This window comes from Gambusia affinis, linkage group LG07, assembly GCF_019740435.1.
Source record: "Gambusia affinis linkage group LG07, SWU_Gaff_1.0, whole genome shotgun sequence".
Taxonomy (NCBI): Eukaryota; Metazoa; Chordata; class Actinopteri; order Cyprinodontiformes; family Poeciliidae; genus Gambusia; species Gambusia affinis.
Genome location: NC_057874.1, coordinates 4,409,386 through 4,428,414, shown reverse-complemented (window position 1 = coordinate 4,428,414; position 19,029 = coordinate 4,409,386). Strand labels below are relative to the sequence as shown.

Genomic DNA, 19,029 nt, shown 5'->3' with positions numbered 1-19,029 from the left:
ATGCGACCTGCTTTGAAATGTCATTTGAAATCACATAGCTTTTATTCAACCTTAGATTCAGAACATCAAGTCTTTGTTGTTCCTATTTTTTAAATTTATGCTATTTATTTACGCATTAGTCCATTAATGGTTGTAATGTGATTATGTGTGTTTAGTTTGTTTCCCCCTTCATTGTGGTTTATGGAGCTGTGGACACAGCAGAGTTCATTTGAGCGTGCAATCTTGATCCAACATGGCTGCCAAGCTAAAGCCACATGCTTTCCTGTAGCCACGTGTTGCATTGTGGGTGGTGTGTCTTTCTTTGTAAAGCCCTATCCATCTTTCCAGATATCTTGGTCTAAAGGAGAAGTGTTTTCAGTAGGAATGTCCCAATACAATTTTTTCACTTCCGATTCAACACCAATATTGAAGCTTTGACTATTGACCAATATACTAAACCAATATGATATCGGCACAAATCACACATACACTTATCACTTACTCTGTTATGTGGAATGTTAGAAAAGGCTTGATCAAGTGATGTTCAAATAAAGAACAATAATCAACAACGACAGCTGCCACGACTGGCAAAGAATGGTGGCAGGAGAACGACAGACAGGAGAAGAAAATTAATGCAGTTCTTGCAAAAGAAAGTTTTAACAATGGATTGTCTTCTGACAAAGTTTCTGGACATGATGGAGACATTAATAATATAAATGTAATTAACAGTCCTGCAGTAAATATCAAATTTGCGAAGGTTATGCTGTTAAATTCATTTTGTTCAGATGTTTTGATTCAGCTCTTATTTTGAGACCTTGTTACCTTTGTAATACTTTGTATGCAACATGCAAGTAGTTCACTGAAATTGTTCCCATTACCTGGAAAATAGATATAAAAAAATTACTCAGACCTCTCATATGACAGATATATAACTTGAGTTTGATCTAAAGTACTATGTAATTTACGTAAAATTACGTGGAACTAGAAAAGCAAAGACTGAGCTAGAAAATTACTAAAGTGAACTGAAAAAATTACCACTAGAAAGGCTAAATGCTTTATAGTTTAGGTAGATAGATAGATAGATGGATAGATAGATAGATAGATAGATCTTTATTGTCATTGTCACAAGAACAACGAAAGGTAGTTCAGTAACTGGAATTTCCTCAAAAATAAGAAAAGGATCAACTTTCAAAATTTAAGCTGCAATGGATATTGTAAAACGCTGAATTAGACAGCCTGAAATAAAATTATTTAAACTTGTCATGCTCGCAATGAGCTAGCTGCAGTTAAAATAAAACTAGCAACCAAACATCCTGAATTAGCAAAAACTGGTCACTTAAAATATCACTGTTGGTAAATTGTGGTAAAGAGCAGTCAGCAAGAAAATATTTTCATCCACTTACTGGAGGAACTGATGAAATACAGAGAATGATCTGCATTCAGTCCTGGAACTATTTGGATCTCCATGACCCAAAGTGACTTCTGCAGTCCATTCTTTCTAGGGAAGTCTATGGGAGTGTCTGAACTCTCCTTTTAAGGCACTGATGCCTCCCACCTTGATTAACTGGGCTTGAGAAGTTGATCAACTAAAGTGTTTCCACTGCTTACATCCCGCAGAATCCTGTGGGATTCTAGATCGGAGTTTGGTGAATTTATCAACATTCTACCGAACGTATTGTTGATCACGTGTCTATCGCGATAGATATGGTTATTGTTTCGTCGCCCAGGTCTATTTCCTATATTGTTTTTTAGCAGCAGTTATGTCCTGTGAAGAGAATCAGACACCAGCCCACGACTACATTAGTCGATTATTCAGTGTGCTCAGCTGGGACCATCACCTTCTGGCTAATGCTCCATGCCATAATATCTCCCTAGTCGTTCTCTGATTTGTATTGGCCTTTTGTAATCATGCACACTGTCTCAGTTAGTCTGATCTACAATCTTCATGCTACCTTAGCCGCTTCTTAGACTCACGTTAGGATTGTTTGAGAATGGAGCAGTCGATCTGGCTCCCCCTCTGTCCTCCAGAGGCCCGGGATTCAGCTCAACCGGCGTACTGTCATTATGGGATAGAAATGGCCGTGTTCTATTCAGATCCTCCCTTTCAGAGCAGGCATTGCGGATCTGCTGCGGTGTGTTCAACTTTCTAGCTGTAGATGTGAGTGAGAAGGGATCATGTTGTACGTTACAGGCATGTAATATTTTTTACCACCTCAGCTTCCTCAGCCTAAAGGTGATTACAGCATGTTGCACAATTCTTTAAAGGAGTTCCAATGATGACTATTGCAACAGATGTGTATTATGTTAAGTTAGACCAGCACAAAATGTGCTTTTTTTTTTTTTTTTTTCTGAGTGGTTTTCCCTCAGCATGTCTCTTCCCTGGCTTTGTCTCTAAAATGGCCACTTGTCTCGGTGTCAAGCTGCTGGTAATCTGAGCGTGGTTGTCATGGCCACTCAGGTAAATAAGGAAGTAAAGGAGTTGGAAGGTTTGTTGGAGAGAGGGAAGATAAAGAGATGGCCGTTCTGCTTTGTGTGGAATTTACCTCCTTACCCCCCGCCGTCTGTATTTGGAGTAGGAACTTCCTTTCCTGGCTAATGACCTCGTCTTCACAAATACCCAGCATGCAGCGGGTTACTACAGGGCTGAGTCAGCAGTAACTCACAGACACCCAGAGGCTGAATGCATGGCACCTGAATAACTAGGCAACATTTATTGCAATCCAAGCTGTTCTTTGTATTGTGTTTTGTAAATAATAAGAAATTGTTACATATTGTGCAGCCATACATGCGGTATTGATAACGTGAATGTCTCAGCAGACATTACAAAATGTCTGCTGAGACCCTATTAGTGTGAGCAAATACATCATCAGGATTTATATGCATCTCATGTTGTCACAAAAAAAAAAAAATCTAGAAAACAGTTGTTGGTTGCTGCTTTTCATACTTCCACGCTTCAATGTGCAAAGATTTCTGCTGCCAATCTTGTTACAGTTGCCATGGTGATGGAACATGAGTTCAACCATGTTTGTGTCTCTGGGAGCATGCATCCTTGTGCTGGCCTTCCAGGTGGCAACGCTTCGTCTGTCTTTCTGCTGGGGAACCTTGTTCTCTTGTCCAAACTTGGCCTTACACTCAGGGGGATGTGGTCAGACATTTTTGATGAGCGAACATTTCCAGGGGAGAATGAAGTAGGTGGAGATTAGAGCAGGGGACCATGCCCGATAAATAAAGGGGACAGTGAAGCAACCGTCCCTTGCTTTACGGTGCAGGGAACGGTGGAACGGTGGAGCAGGTGTCGGTGCGTGGTGGAAGGCTCTGCATGTCCCTGAAGAACAGTGACCTAAAGCTCAGTGTTGGTTTGTGAACGCTGCAGCAGAAGCAGCTTGTAGACAGAGTTTGGGTCAGTGTTTCAGCAACACACAGTCACATGAGCCAAGAGCCAAGTGATTACTCATCCCTCCAGTTGTCTTGGAACATAGTGCCCCCTGCTGGTTCTCTTACTTACTACAGCCCATATCTGGAGCTCTAGAAGATGAAGTATGTTTTCTGTACATTACATCCTATCTCTCCTCTTTTCTTTTGGAAGCATTAAAAGTGGGCCTTCCCTGCCACAAGCATGTCAGCTTCTCATTTTAAACACAGAGTCTCTCTTTTTTTGATCATAAAACTTAATTGTGAGCATGACTCAGCGCATGCTAAACAGCTGGTGAGGGGGTTGACGGACGGTGTGAGTTTTCTTGATACAAGTACCGTTCCCCAGTACTTGTGAAATTTGTGAAATGGTAAAGAATGAATCGTCTTTACTGGATCCTCTTTCTCTATAGTCTGTCCTCAGAAAGTTTTATTTGAAGCTTTTAATCAACAATTAGACCACACATTGCAACCTGGTGCAGTTTAATAGTATCTTGTGATTGATTTCCTGTTACTGAGATTGTCTCCTTCCAACTCGTTAGTGTTTGAACATTTTTAAAAGTTTGATGTAGGTAGGAGGATTGGAATAAACTCTCCCTGAAATTCCTTATAAAATTCTGCTGTGTAAACCGTCTGACGCTGGAGATTTACATGGTGTTAATCTACTTGTGTTTTTATTTCTTTTTCCTTAATATCTAATTAAAGCTGAAGTGTGTAACTTTTATAAAAAAATAAAAATAAATTTCACATATTTGTTAAAACTGTCTTTATGTTGTGACAGTATGGTATGAGAGATAATCAGTGAAAAATCTATTTCTTCTGCTTTCTCAAAGTGCTAGAAACAACCAATCAGAGACGGGAGAGTTCTAATGCTGTCAATCACAATCTCATGTGGCTGCTCATCCTCCCTCCCCCTCGCTCAGTGCAGCTAGCATAGCCTGTTGTAAATGCTTAGTCTAGTTAGCATAGCTACCAGTGACGGCAGATAAACATTTTTCCTGTAATAATATGTTGTTTCTCCACCATTAGCACATTTAGCAGTGAGTGAATGACGTTGATTGACAGCACTAAGACCCTCCCCCTGGTTCTGATTGGTTGTTTGTTGCATTACTTTAGCTGGCAATAGCAGCTCAAGGAGGAAGTGGAGAAGATTTGATTGTTTTCACAGATTATCTGTCTCATATCAAACTGTTACAACATTGTAACAGCTTTAACAAATATGGAGAAAACATTTTTTTTTTTAATTGAAGTTATTTACTGCAGCTTGAATAAAATGCAACTACATAGCATTTGCCATGTTGCCTATGACTGTTGCTCATGGGGAGAGACATTTCAGTAAACTAAAACTAACAGAAAAAATGTAAACATCCTACTGTCATACTGTATGCAGACTGTTGGATGTTAAATTCATGAGCTGTAAATATTGTTATCAGTATTGGACCAAAGAAAACAAGCCAGTTGCAAACCTTTAAAATTGTGACGCTTTCTATGGGTCAGATAGAATCAAAAAGCAGCTGTGTGGGGGGCCCAATTTAATTTTTTGTCTGGTGGCCCAAGATTCCTGGCGGCGCCCCTGGTGCTCTGTAAACAGCAGTCTATTTGTTACTAGTAGCTAAAGACATTTATTTTAAACTTTGCTGGTTGTCCAACAATAGCATTTTAACTTTTGTTAACCTGTTTACTACAGTAAAACTATTCTTATAATTAATCTAACATGCTGACATTTGTTTAGACGCTATGTTTGTCAATGATTAACCTGCTGATGTTGGGTTACATGCTGATGCTAGCATTCTGGCTAACAGCAGCAGGTCTAATAAAGAAACTATGTTTAGGTCTTTATCTGTTCACAGTCAGTTGTATATCCAACAAAGACTTTTATTTTGAAGAGTATCTAATACATTCACATGCCTTTTAGTGTCGTAACCGTGGCTGGGATGACAGCCTTAATTGACATAAAAAGCGAGTAGCCACAGCAGCACACTGAGCGTCTTTGTGAAAGGTAAAAAGGACTTAATAAAAAAATCGAGATTTGATCAACAGCATAACCGACATGAACTATAAAAGCATTTAATTCACAGAAAAAGAGTCTATGAAATGTATAGTTGGCTGTTCTAAACACAGCTGATTGTTGACATGATCACAGACATACAGCAGGAGCCAGAAGCCATTTTGTATTTGCTAATCTTGAACAAACATTTGTGCCCTCCGTCCTCAGGTCCCCCATGACCGTGAGCCGTGGGCTGCGGCTCGACGGCGCCCCCCTTCTGGAGTGGTCCGTTGCTATAAGTTGGACCTTGTGAATCCTCTTCTCATCCTCCTTTCCCCCCATCCCATCCTGTCTCCCCTCTTCCCCTTCTCGCCCCCTCCTCCCCCCTCGTCCCCCCACTTCCTTGCGTCGCTGTGCTGGACGTCATGAGCATAGTAATCACTCTGGGAGTCACCACACCTGAAACGTCTTACTCGGATATGGCTGCTGGATCAGAGTAAGTCAACACCAGCTGACTGGAACTGGCTGATGTCTGTTACTCTTTCAATTTTTTTCACTGGTAAATGGTCTACATTTATATAATAACTCCTTTCCAGTCAAAGCGCTTTCATTATTATTTCTCATATATGTATTTTGTGTTGACTGTATAAGCTGGACCTTTGTTATTTTGTGCTGCTAATGGCTCTTTGAATAAGAAACGTTCCAAAAACATGTCTAGTCTTTCTGGCGATAATGCCATTAATTAATTCCCATTAGAGTAGAGTTTGCTAGAAGAAAAGCCTCTCACCACCAATTTAAAAACAAGTAAAAAATAACAACGTTCAACATTCTCTGGTTAAGTTTCACCAGCCCTGTTCAGTCCGCTGTAATCAAACTTTGTAGTTTATTTGTCTGGAAGGTCCGGTTCATTTGGGGAAGTGTAAATGTGGAATTGGACTCTAATATAAAGACACGAAAAACATGAACTCTAATCTGCCTAAAAACGTCGGTCTCGGTTCAGTTGAAGTGAACTCTGGTGCGGTTCGAATGACTGTGGATGCAAACCGACCGGAGAAGCTAGAACCAAATAAATGCACAAATCCAGCATCACAGGGAGAAATGGCTGGGTCCGGGAGTCGAACCCGCACCGGCCGCACCGAGGACCCAAGGCCTCCAACTGTGGGTCGCGCCACCCCCCACGCCACCATGGCACACCCCAACATTTTTTTTTTCTCCCCTCTACGGGGTCTTTTTATGGGCTCTAGTGTCCCTTATATGACAGCAGGCTGACAGGAAAGGGGGAAGGGGAGGGGGAAAGACATGCGGCAAATGTCGCCGCGCCGGCCTCGTCGAGGACTAAAGGCCTCCAAATGTGGGTCGCGCTATCCCCTACGCCACCACAGCACGCTCGTCTGACCTCATCTTTAAACACCTCACTGATGTTTGTTGAGGCTTCTTTACTCAGTGGTGGCGTTCACACTGAAGAGGGCAGAAGCTAGCAGAGTCCAGTCCTTCATAACAAACCTCTTCATTTAAAATCAGCATTTTTTTAATTTACTTGTGTTGTTTTTGACAAATTCTTAAATTGACTTTCTGAAAGTGTGACAAACCAACGTAATACAATAGAATAGAAGCCTCATTTTAAATATTTCATTCCAATGTTTTGCGGTACTATTGTGGTAATGATAAAAATCACGATGAAACCTATTTATTAACTACTTCTCTAGGTAAATTTCTGAGTTTGAATGCATGGCACAGCATTCACATCACCACTGTTCTCTTGAAAAACCTTCCTAATTGAAATACAGGCACCGACTGAGAAACCAGTAGCATCATAAAGGGCCATCATAAAGACCGTCAATACAAATCACATATGATGGTCAATGTTCCATGTATTATGGTTCAAAAGCAACTCTAAACAAATAGATTTTTAGCCTGGATTTAAAGGCTGCTTTGGAGTTTTCTGAACGTTTGTTCCAGATTTGTGGTGCTTAGAAGCTGAAAGAAGCTCCATGTTTGATTCTGGAATAAATCAACGTCCTTATAAGAAAATGTTTACTTATTTTTGCCAATTCTTAATGGACAGTGAATAGAGTGAGTTGTCTTAAGTTTGTTTAGCAGACCGGTTCCTGACTGGTTCTGACCTGGGCTCAGTCTCTTCCTTATCTCTGGTTACCACGGCGACTTCTCCCCTCTGCTGGGAGTTGATGCAACACTCTTTCATCTGGTTTCCTTCAGCATGTAGACTTGCTGCAGAGTAAGAGTGAAGAGGAGCTCTGGTGCCATCTAGTGGCAACGTCCCACCATTAATCAGCCGTGGGAAAGCCAGCCATGAAATTCTGTGTTAGATTTTGTGTGTGTGTGTGTGTTTTTCTGTGTGTGTTGACTTGTTTTACCTGATGAAGTTTGTTTGTGTTTTCAGCCCTGAGTCAGTTGAAGCAAGCCCTGCAGTAAATGAGAAGAACTACAACAACCACAGCTGTGGTAGTGCACAGAATCATGGGTATCGGGGACTCCCATATGCTGTGAGTTCAGACAGCTTCTTCCTCATCTGCAGCTCTGATCGTAGCACGTCTTGTAGTTTATTGTATTACTCTTTCTTAATGACAAGGCTGCAGTCGTGATGACTTCATATTGTAAATAAGAACTAATGGATTCTGCCTCAGCCTTTCTATTTTTCCTAATCTTTTTTCTGTTTACTTGGTCTGTTAAGATGCTGTTGTCCGAGTGAAACTGTAGGCCGCTAATGCATCCACTTGAAGTGAAATAGTCCTTCCTGCTGTTAGCCTGCCGTACCCGCAGACCGCTTCTGTTATTAACAGCTGTTACTGTTTTCACATACCTGGTATTTTGCCCTCATTTTCATTTGTCTCCATTTTCCGTTTCCCTTTTTTTTTTTTGTTGCCTGAACACCCCCGTTGTTTGAAGATGCAACAGTCTTCCGTTGTATGTTGTCAGGATCACAACTATGGCGCGCCCCCTCCCCCTACCCCACCCGCCTCTCCGCTTTCCCAAACCATCATTCCCCGCATGGAACTCAACGGCATGGTCCGCAGCTCCCATTACCACGAACCCCGGGCCGAGCACTCCGCCGACAGCGACAGCTCCTCCGAGGAGGACGCGGCGGTGACCAGCTGGTGCCGCTGCAGCCCCACGCCAGACGGCGCGCACCTCAAATGCACCTGCAGGTTAGCGCCCGGTCCGACTGCCGGAACCAGCCGGCTGAGGCCCAGACGCAGTCGCACGTTTCCCCAAACAGCTTTCGCCCCGTGCTGACCCACTGTCTTTGCAGGGAGCTGGACAGGAGGAAAGGAGTAGAGGGCGCCCACAGAAAGCAAGAGAATGTTTCAGGTACACTTCATGTGGTCGCCCTGGTAACGACCCTTTATGTGAAGAGGTGTGCATAAGACTGACAGGAACATGACATAATACCTATTATGAACATGTTAATGAATGTTTGTCATTGTTGTCAAGAAGTGTCATTTGGTAAGTAATGACACTTTTAAAGCAGAGTTGCAGTAAAAGTCAATAAAAAGTGTAAACTCTGCATTAAAAGTGTCATTACTTACTGAATGACACTTCATGAAAACAATCAAACATTCATGAAGACTCCTTCATGTCTACGACAGTCAGTCTTTTTCACATCCTTTCAAATAAAGTTTTACTGTTGGCTGTGTTTAAAACATTTTCAAACGTGTGCGAAAAAAACAACCGTTTTATTTATTTATTTATTTATTTATTTATTTATTTTTTTGTCAGCTGGGGAGAGCAGTGCGACAGAAAGTGGTGATGAAGAGGTTTCTCCCTCCACCGTCTCCTACACGGCTACCCAGCACACCCCCACCAGCATCAAACTGACCGTCAACCGGGTTAAGAGGAGCAAATCCAAGAAAAGGAAGAAGAGCACGGAGCGAGGCCGCGGAACGCCCAAGCCAAAGAAAGTCAAGGTGTGTGTGCGTGTGTGTGTGTGTGTGAACCGCAGCAGCAACGAGATCAAGTCGAGCGCACAGCGGATCCTGCTGTCAGACAACAGCTGTTTACAGGCTTTTTAGACAGCATATCTAAAATGTATTAAACATCATGTAAAATAGTACAACATAATGTTGACTACATACACAAAATCATACAAATAAAGCAAAAAAATATGAAAACGTGACAATAAAAAATAAAGGCTGCGTACATATATATTTTATAGCACTGCCTGGAAAAGTTGAGGGACCTCCGGTACAGGGAGCTGAAAACAATGGCACACCACACTTTTCAGACTTTTATTGATATTTTTTTCTTTTCCTCCCACTTTGCAATTAACAACGACGCTGTTGATCCATCGCATGAAGTCATAAATAAAATCTAGTCAGCTGATGGTTTCATCACGGCAGCGTTAGAAGCCTGGTTTGTTTCCGTTGTTTCTAACCGTTGCCGCCTCGGCTTCTCGTTTCCAGGCCTTCAGACAGGGATCAAGGAAATCCATGAGGATGAAGGTGAGCGTTGCATCCATCCTGCTTATCCCTCCCACGCAGCTGGAAGCTCCTGGTCACGTCCCCCCCCCTCCCTATTTGCTCTCACACAGAACTCCACGTCTGAGGCCAGCGTGCTGGACGAGAACACAGCCGAGGGCTGGGAGAGCCGCATCCGCCAGTGGACGGACCAGTACGAGGAGGCCCTCTCCAACCAGTACAGCGCCGACATCCAGACGCTGCTGGAGCTGCACCGCTCCGCCTGCGCCTCCGTCTCCAAGGCCGAGAGCGGCGCCTCCACGCCGCCCTCCGACACGCAGACGCAGGCGTGCGTGAACGGCCTGGACACCATCAACCGCACGGAGCTGGCCTGCAACAACACGGTGCTGGGCTCCCAGATGCAGGTCCGCTCACGCCCCGCTCCCGTGCCCCCTGCTGGGGGGAATAGGGGGGCGTCCGAGAGTTTGGCGAAAATGCGAGCCAGGCGTGCTGCAGCTCTGCTGTGTTTTGTGTTGCAGCTCCAGCTGGGGCGGGTCACCCGGGTCCAGAAGCACAGGAAGATCCTGCGCGCGGCCAGGAACCTGGAGGCGGACACGCTCATCATCGAGTACCGGGGGAAGGTCATGCTCCGACAGCAGTTTGAAGTCAACGGGCATTTCTTTAAAAAGTGAGTCATCACCGGCCGGTCGCAGCTGTTCTCTGCCACCGCAGCGCGTTCTGCTCTCACTGACCCTTGTCGTCCTCCAGGCCTTACCCCTTCGTCTTGTTTTACTCCAAATTCAACGACGTGGAGATGTGCGTTGACGCGAGGACGTTCGGAAACGATGCGCGCTTCATCAGGAGGTCCTGCACCCCGAACGCTGAGGTCAGCCTTTTCCCATGTGTTTTTTTGGGGGTTTTTTTTCCGTATTAAACTTTTATTCAAAAGCGAGAATGCGTTTTCTCTCCCTCCAAGGTCCGACACATGATCGCCGAGGGGATGATCCACCTGTGCATCTACGCCGTCTGCCAGATCGCTAAGGACGCCGAGGTCACCATTGGCTTTGACTACGAGTTCAGCAGCTGGTGAGTTGTGCTCATCGACGGTTGTCACAGTCGCGGCTGGGCGTTTGTAACCCACTCTCCTGATCGCCCTGCAGTAACTATAAGGTGGACTGCGCCTGCCATAAAGGCAACCAGAACTGCCCGGTGCAGAAGCACAACCTGAGCCCCATGGAGAGCTTCCTGAACCCGACTGCTCTCGCTCTTCCCTCTCCTGCTGTTGGCACGGAGACGCGGCGCAGGAAAGCCCAAAGGAAGGAGCTGGAGAGCTGCCTGGCTAGCAACGGCACTCTGACCCCAGACCAGCAGCCTGAGGGCAAGGACCTGCAGGGAGTCAGCGACACCGAGGTGGGCTTTTAGCTCCGGCTCTTTGTCTGGATCACCAAGTGAAGCTGAAGTGTCAGGGAGTAAGTGTGTTGATGTGTGTTAATGTGTTGCTGTAGGAGAGAACGCTGACTGAGGTCAAAGCAGAAGACGGAGAAGTGGATGAAAATGGGATCGGCTGTAGTAAAAGAGTATGAGATCTTCATTTGTTTTCCTGACATTTCTGCTTCGTCTGCATATTTCCACCAGAAATCCTTCTAAACCCGGTGATGGGAGCAGCCCACTAGTGGCCCAATTTGTTAATTTTTTTTCTTTTAAGTCACCAAAATTTTGAGGTTCGGGCATCATAATTTGGAAATAATAGCTTGAGGCCGAAGGGCAAGTGAAGGGACGACACAATTGGTGCGGACCCCTTCGCGCCGAGTTAAATGCGATAACTATTAAACTAGCTTAATCCATCTTTACTGTCGCTGTTACCTATTTAAAATAAGCAAGCATCGCTTAATCTGGTGGGAGAGGCAAGTAGAGCCTGGTGGCCCTCCAGGTTTATCATGCGCTGGGGGAAACCCTGTATCTAGTCTGCTGACAACAGGGTTTCTGGGCAGCGATGGCGGTTGATCGGTGGATCGCTGGTTCGATTCTTGGTCTGCCCACCCTCATCATTTGTGTCCTTGGCATTCACAGGCCTTCCCTGCGGCTGATGTCAGACTACCCCAGGGCAGCCATGCCTACAATCCAGTAGCTTGGCCTCTGAGATTTCAATTTGAGATATAAAGGGCATTATAATTATATTTATTAGTCTGAAATGAGCCCACATGTCCCAGGTCAGGTCTTAAAACGTTTCAGAAGCTGGATTGCTTGTTTCTGAGGGCTGCTTCTCTCTGCCTGAAGGCTCCAACCAGGCGAAGAGCGACGGGAGCTGAAGTTAAGGACGAGGCGGTGGACACTGAGGACAGGACGGGAAACGCTCCAGAGACGCCTTCTGTCCCACACGGCTCTGGAGTCGGAGTCAGCACACGCCGGACCACCTACTTCACGGTGAGACCAAAGACGCAGCCAGTGTCTGAATCTCGTCGGGCACAATCGTCGTGGCAACAGGTTCAACATGTTGTTTTTCCACCTTCCCTTATAGGACAACCCTCCTGGTGAGGACAAGCCACCAGCAGCCACCCTCCCTGCCCCGCCCGCTCCCCCTAAACCCACCAGGCCCACCAAGCCCCGACCCAAGAGCCGGATTTCTCGCTATCGTTCGAGCTCGTCGCAGCGCGCTCGGCGCCAGCGCCAGGCCCTGGCCCACCAGGCGGCAGCGGCGGCAGCCGCTGCAGCAGCAGCGATGTCCTCGGCGCAGGCGATGACTGACCAGGGGGCCGCTCTGCACGATGAAGGGTCTCAGTGCCAACATGGGGCCGAACACGGCCATGGAGACGGCGGTCAGGGAGCTCACCTCCTGGATGGAGATGCCCAGGGTCCCAACAGCATACAAAAAGGCAGTGTGCGCTACCCCAAGACAAAGAAGGTGAGGCTACGCTAGCATGGCGCTTCTCAGAACCACTCAGACCTCTCTGTCACAGCATTTGAGGTCTTCTCTGCCGGATCAGCTAAGCAGTCTTTTGTCTCTCATCAGTACCTCGTCACAGAGTGGTTGAACGACAAAGTCCCTGGAGGGGAAAAGCTCCAGCAGGAGGTGCCTGTTGAGCGGCCCCTGCGGATAACCACAGACCCCACAGTGTTGGCCACCACCCTCAACATGCTGCCGGGCCTGTCCCACTCATCACTCATCTGCACAGCCCCCAGACACTACGTCCGATTCGGCTCTCCATTCACCCCCGAGAGGCGCCGACCCCGCCCGCTGCAGATGGATGGCACCTATGGCTGCTACAAAAAGGTCAGACAACCCTAGAAACACACGGTTAGTAGTACAAGAAGCTCTCCTATAGGCCGCTTAGCTTCAGTTGTTACAGCTGGAAACTATATATCAGGCCTGAAATTGGGGTGTGGTGATGAACCTTTAAAAATGTGAAATGTCTAAAATCTAAAATACTTCTTATTTTTCCAGTTTGTCACAGAGGATTTAGAAAGTGTTCATTGAGTTCATGTACCTGTCTCTGGCCTTCTTCTCCTCACCTCATTGTTTAAATCAGTTGCTGATCTCATCACACACTCCGTCCCATCTGCATCAGTCTCTGTTCCGCTTCATATTTGTAAAACTAGAGGTTGACATGTGGGTGGTGTTGTCGCCTTGCAGAGATGGATCAAACAGGTGGAGGATGAAAGCTGTTCTAACAGTGTGGAAGACGGAACGGAGTCCACCTCCTCCCAGCAGAGCACCAGCAGCCGCTCCACCCCCAACCCGCTCTGCAGCGGTAGGTCACAGCCGCCTATTGACTCCCACACCCACTTCTTCTTGTGGAGCTACGAATATGAACCATGTGTGTATGTCGTCCTATTTCTTTAAATCAGATGCCGCTGCACCGTTTAAAAAGCGGCATCACAAGTACGCAGCTGACACCACGCCAGCGTCCTCGGACCACCTGCTTCGCCCGCTCTCACCGATCACGCCGCCTCTTCCCGAAGACTCTCTCCACCTGCTGCTTCACCCGCCGTGTGGCTCTGTGATGCCCAACGGCCTGGTGTACTCCCCGATGCCCTCACAACCCACAAGCCGCTGCAACACACCGCTCCAGTTTGAAGTAAGAGTCCCGACAACCCGGAGTATCTTACGAGGCTCGTCGGCCATCTTGTAGCAAACAATTCATTTGTGGTTCTCTGTGTCACTCCTGTAAAGGTTACAGTAACTTCATCCAAACTAGAGCCATAGAAATCTGTGGTAATATTTTTACTGGGCTGAGAGTGGTTAATATTTATATGAGGATGAGTGGTGATGTCACACAGTGTGGGTGAGAGAGCTTTTAATCTTCTTCCCTCAGTAACAGCTTCGACAATGAAGACTTATTTGCTTTCAGAAAGATTGGATTGTTGATTTTGGAACTGGCCAGTCAGAAGTGAGGATTGGTGAAGCTGTAAATGGGTAGAAGGGAGGATTTGTCATTGCATCTCTGCGTGTCCTTAGGATTCAGATCATTGTGTTGTGCTCATCACATTAAATAAACATCTCATCCAGAATGAGTAGGAATGCTGAAGAGTTTTGTTGGATCCTGATTAATGTACCCTTTCTCTTTGACCGTAGGACATATCGTCCTCTGAGGCATCGCCTGTACACCGGCCTGAGTCCATCTCTCCAGAAGTATGTTCACATTTCTTTACTCAGAACAGCTGATATAGTTCTTTGTCTTTTAATCACCGTTCTCCTCCATTTATCCTCTTTGTTTTTTATTTTATTCTCTATTTCCACTCTACATCTTGTCTACGTCTCCTCCTCAGCCGTCTCTTCAGGCCGACTTTGACGCTTCTCGACCTCCCTTTCTGGACCTGTCCCTCCCGTCCAGCCTGGAGAGCCCCAGGGCCGTGACCTCTGACGACTTTCCCGGGGCCACTTCAGGCCAAGATTCCCAAGGCCAGTCGTCCGTGGGCGGCATCTCCCTGAACCTGCCGTTATACTCTTCCTCGGACTCCAAAAGCAGGGAGAAGGCCTTCAGGACAGAGTTCAACCTCATTTACACCTGCTCCCCCCTCAACGCAAACCTGGGGAATCCCCTGAGCTCGGAGCGCCACCATTCCCAGGTGGACGGAGCTTTCTCTCCCGCAGATTCCTTCCACAGTTCGCTCAGTGGACAGGGCCTGGTCGGAGACGTGGGCTCCGGCTCGCTGTCTCCTTTTGGGGAGAGCCATTACGGAGCGGCCTACCCAGACAGGAGCACTTCGCCTCATACCAGCAATCCCCCGCAGAAAAAGAAGGCAAGTCCTCCACACCTCAGAGATGGGAGCTGCAGATGTTTTGAGCATTTGTCGTTAAATGTTTTAGACGTCATGAGCTGTTCCCACCAGGCTCACCAGTTTAAGTGGCTTTTTCTTGCTGAAGGAACTTCTGTCCGTTTAGACGGAAACTTTTCTAGTTACATGTGTGTATCTGAAGCTCTTTAGATCTGTCCTTCCTTCCTCTCCCTCCTCCTTCTCCTTCTTTCTCAGCCACCCCTCACCCTGATGCTCCTTGACACTCTTTGCCAAGTCTCTCTTCCGCTTTTCTTCCAAGGCAGAGGGCCAACCAGCATACCATTAGTCTGCTGACAGGAAAGGCAGAATACCAGCCTATAGCTGTAAGAAGTGAAAACAAGCCAGTACATAATATGGTGAATATGCTCCCTACAACTACATCTTTAGAAGTGTGCATGTAAATATTGTTTTTTTTTTTGCATCTGCATACAGCACCCTTCCTCCCCACCCCCCATGCTCTGACCGCTTCTCCCCGCCCCTCCTCCCAACATTCAGCTATGAGCCTCCAGCTCCCCAACAACTTCAGAGTTCTCAATCCATCTCTGTCCAACCCATCTACATGTGGAGAAGCTCATCCATTGCCACCAGGCCAATGGTTCATGGATTGTCATAATGGCGTCAGAGTGAAGCCGTCGTGTGCTTGCTCCATAACAACCATGGCTCTTTCTCAGCTGTAGCTACTGTATCAAACGGCGTCACTGTGGTGGAGAGGGCACGCGGCATGAGCCCTGCCAGTGACTCTACCGCTCAGTTCAAATCATCTCTGGTTGAAATCAAACCAACCAGGAACAATGTTTGAGCCAATGGCGTAGTTCAGTCATAGATGGCTAAATATTCAGGAGGTGATGTTTTACCTCAGTAGATCATATTCTTTCAACATTTTTCTGCAGAAAGTCATGCTGTATCCCCAGCTGTAACTTTCTAAGTTTAAAATCAATATCAACCACATTGTCTCATATTTTATCAGCTTAAAACCAGAAACTTCACTGTGTGTTTTATTGGGATTTTATGAGACAGACCACAGCCAGAGTTAAGTGGAATGAAAAAGTTACTTGAATTCAACAAAATTGTGTTGCATTTAAATTTGTGATGTCAATCGATTTTAAAAATGTAATCAGATTAATCACTGTGCCTAATTTTGCTAACTTGAAATATAAATATGCAGGCAATTGTGAAGCCCCTCCTGTCACTCTCCAACCAATTAAAATGCAGGCATTTTTTTATTTTTTTGCAGTAGCAGTAGACCTTGTTCAGGGGACAACTGTCAGATAAGATGTCTTTTCTTTTCTAGTTTTTGGAAAAGAACTAGAATCAGGGCAGTATCACCCCTTTCTGATACCGCCCTGGGCAACTGCCCATAGATCCCACATCAGAAACTGCCACTGTATGCACATTGTCAAAACAAAATGTTTAATTGTCTCAAACCGAGCAGATTGGCAGCTTTCCACGTTTTTATATTCAGGAAGGTTTAAATGAGGTCGTTCTGTTTTACACATTGATTTCGAAGGCTCCCTCTCCATTTATTTCCTATGGACCGTGTGCGATGAGGCGGCAGACACTCGTCACTCCCGCACGATGCTGTGAACTAGGTAACCACCCAAGGCATTTAGGTCAAAATAGGCAGTTTGAATAATCTGTTATGTAATATTAAAATGTTCTGATTAATCGCATCCGTTAACATTGACTGCCCTAATTTTTCTATATATTTATATATATAATCTCCCCCATTGTTGCCGCTAAATAAAGTCCAGTGCATGAGAAGTCACCTAAGTCATAAACAGGTTTCATCCAAGTATAAACTACTGTGTTGTATGGAGGCCTCAGAGGTTCTTTAGAGAACAATCATAATAGAGACCAAAGAACCCAGCAGCAGGTCAGGGGTCAAGTTTAAAAGAGGATTAGGTTCTATATCAACATCCTTGAGCTCTGATCATCCATCATCTGGACATGGAGAGAGAACAAACCACCTGCAGACGTGGACATCCATCTGGACTGACAGGAGAACATTAATCAGAGCAGCAGCCAAGAGGCTCATATCTCTGGATGAGCTGCAGAGATCCACAAGCCTCGCAGCCAACACGCAGAACAATGCACAGAAGAAGGCCAAAATGCAAACAAAAGGTTGCGTAACTTAGAACTAGATCTACACTACCCACCCAAAAACTTCCAAACGTGAGACATGGCGGTGCTAGCATCATGCCGTGGGAAGCATATATGTGTTAAGAGTCCAGAGCGAAATCCATTCAACAGGCAGACAGGAAGAGGGTTCCTTATTTTTTCAGTAACAATCCATCTTTTGCTGTGGCCTAATTTAGGACAAAAACATGAAAAAATTTTAAATTGTTTGTTTGCTCTTGAACCTCGCTGGTTTTTGTTAGCTGCTTGTCTGTATAAACTGTGTAAAGTTACTTAACAACGAAAACTGTACATAACCAAAAAATGATAGTAAAGCAAAGCCAGAAACCCAGAGTAATGCATTAGGCCACTATGATGCACTAGTGGCCTAATGCATCACATGGTGGCATTAGGCCACTAGTGTCTCTGGCCTGCTCTAGAATCCCTGCCAACAGTAGCTGAGCACAGAAAAGTAAAGGTTTGTACTGTAAATGTAACATCCAGTAGGAATCACACCAGAGGAACTCAGCAGTCATCAAGAGTATCCAGGCTGTTTCCAGGAGCCTCCAGCAGTCGGTCAAAACACACACTTTATACAACAGGACCAACACTGGCTGGTTTGGTAAGAAACGGTTTGGGCCACATTACAGAGGACCCTAGGATTCCCGTAATGCTGGCCTTACAGTGAACTCTTCAAGTGGGCTCTTCAGTGGGCCCTAGAGTTGGCAGTAGAGTGGACTCTATAGTTGATCTTAAAGTGCGCTGTACAGTGGCCAAGAGTACAGAGTACAGTAAGCTCTACAGAAGGCTCTACCATTGACTCCACAGTGGACCATACAGTTGACTCTACAGTGTGCCCTACAGTGGTCTATACGATCGACCCTACAGTGGTCTATACGATCGACCCTACAGTGGTCTATACGATCGACCCTACAGTGGTCTATACGATCGACCCTACAGTGGTCTATACGATCGACCCTACAGTGGTCTATACCAGTGTTTCCCAACCCTGGTCCTCAAGGCACACTGCCCTGCATGTTTTAGGTATTTCCTTGCTTCAGTGCAGCTGATTTCAATTGATGACTGATTAACAGGTGTTTGTTGAACTGCAATCAGTTGAATCAGGCACATTAAAGCAGGGAAACCTCTAAAACATGTAGGACAGTGTGCCTTGAGGACCAGGGTTGGGAAACACTGGTCTATACGATGGACCCCACAGTGGTCTATACGATGGACCCCACAGTGGTCTATACGATGGACCCCACAGTGGTCTATACGATGGACCCCACAGTGGTCTATACGATGGACCCCACAGTGGTCTATACAATGGACCCTACAGTTGGTTGTAGATTGGGCTATAGAGTGGACCATGGAGCTCGCTATACAGCAGGCTCCACAGTAGAGTGTTTCCTAGCAACCAGTCAGCCTCCGTGCCTGCATGCCAAATCCTAAAGGTGTCCCGACATATTTCATCCGAACTACCAAAATCGGTTCTCATTGATGTGGACGTGTGATGAAAATTGTTTTGTTTGCAGAGAGGCATCCACCTGCTGAACTCCAGGTCCTGGTTGAACTTTTTCTGTTCAAAGTGTTATCTGATTGGTCAGAAGTTCATTGGTGTGTTTTATGCAGAAATGCGCTGAGACGGATGAAGTATGTTGGGGCCTTAGTGGTCTGGTAATGTGACGATCTGGAAGCAGAGTGGGAGCTGTGTCCACTTTTGCATCCCTTATAGCAAGACTGTGATTCAAACAAATAAAAACAAAGTCCCACCTCTGCTGCTGTGTGAGTCGAGGCTTACTAAACACTTTTGCAACTGATGAGAGCATAATGGCTGCTGTTGGT

The 19,029-nt window shown here is 45.8% G+C and overlaps 1 protein-coding gene across 6 annotated transcripts in view; it reads left to right on the top strand.

Annotated features, from left to right (window-relative positions):
• setd5 (SET domain containing 5) overlaps positions 1–19,029 on the top strand; it is a 34,410-nt gene that overhangs the window by 11,705 nt on the left and 3,676 nt on the right. The window contains exons 2-21 of one of the 6 annotated variants that reach the window (XM_044121712.1): positions 5,606–5,873; positions 7,779–7,881; positions 8,315–8,544; positions 8,649–8,707; positions 9,116–9,303; positions 9,799–9,837; positions 9,927–10,217; positions 10,332–10,480; positions 10,561–10,678; positions 10,769–10,878; positions 10,953–11,202; positions 11,298–11,369; positions 12,070–12,216; positions 12,311–12,694; positions 12,803–13,063; positions 13,424–13,541; positions 13,639–13,868; positions 14,366–14,422; positions 14,560–15,033; positions 15,333–15,425. In XM_044121712.1, coding sequence (XP_043977647.1) covers positions 5,803–5,873; positions 7,779–7,881; positions 8,315–8,544; positions 8,649–8,707; positions 9,116–9,303; positions 9,799–9,837; positions 9,927–10,217; positions 10,332–10,480; positions 10,561–10,678; positions 10,769–10,878; positions 10,953–11,202; positions 11,298–11,369; positions 12,070–12,216; positions 12,311–12,694; positions 12,803–13,063; positions 13,424–13,541; positions 13,639–13,868; positions 14,366–14,422; positions 14,560–15,033; positions 15,333–15,425 — 3,444 coding nt within the window. In that variant the 5' untranslated portion in view covers positions 5,606–5,802. Of the gene's footprint in view, positions 1–5,605; positions 5,874–7,778; positions 7,882–8,183; positions 8,202–8,284; positions 8,545–8,648; positions 8,708–9,115; positions 9,304–9,798; positions 9,838–9,926; positions 10,218–10,331; positions 10,481–10,560; positions 10,679–10,768; positions 10,879–10,952; positions 11,203–11,297; positions 11,370–12,069; positions 12,217–12,310; positions 12,695–12,802; positions 13,064–13,423; positions 13,542–13,638; positions 13,869–14,365; positions 14,423–14,559; positions 15,034–15,332; positions 15,426–19,029 lie in introns of those variants that run through there. The other 5 variants (XM_044121711.1, XM_044121710.1, XM_044121714.1 and 2 more) reach the window with 5 other exon arrangements.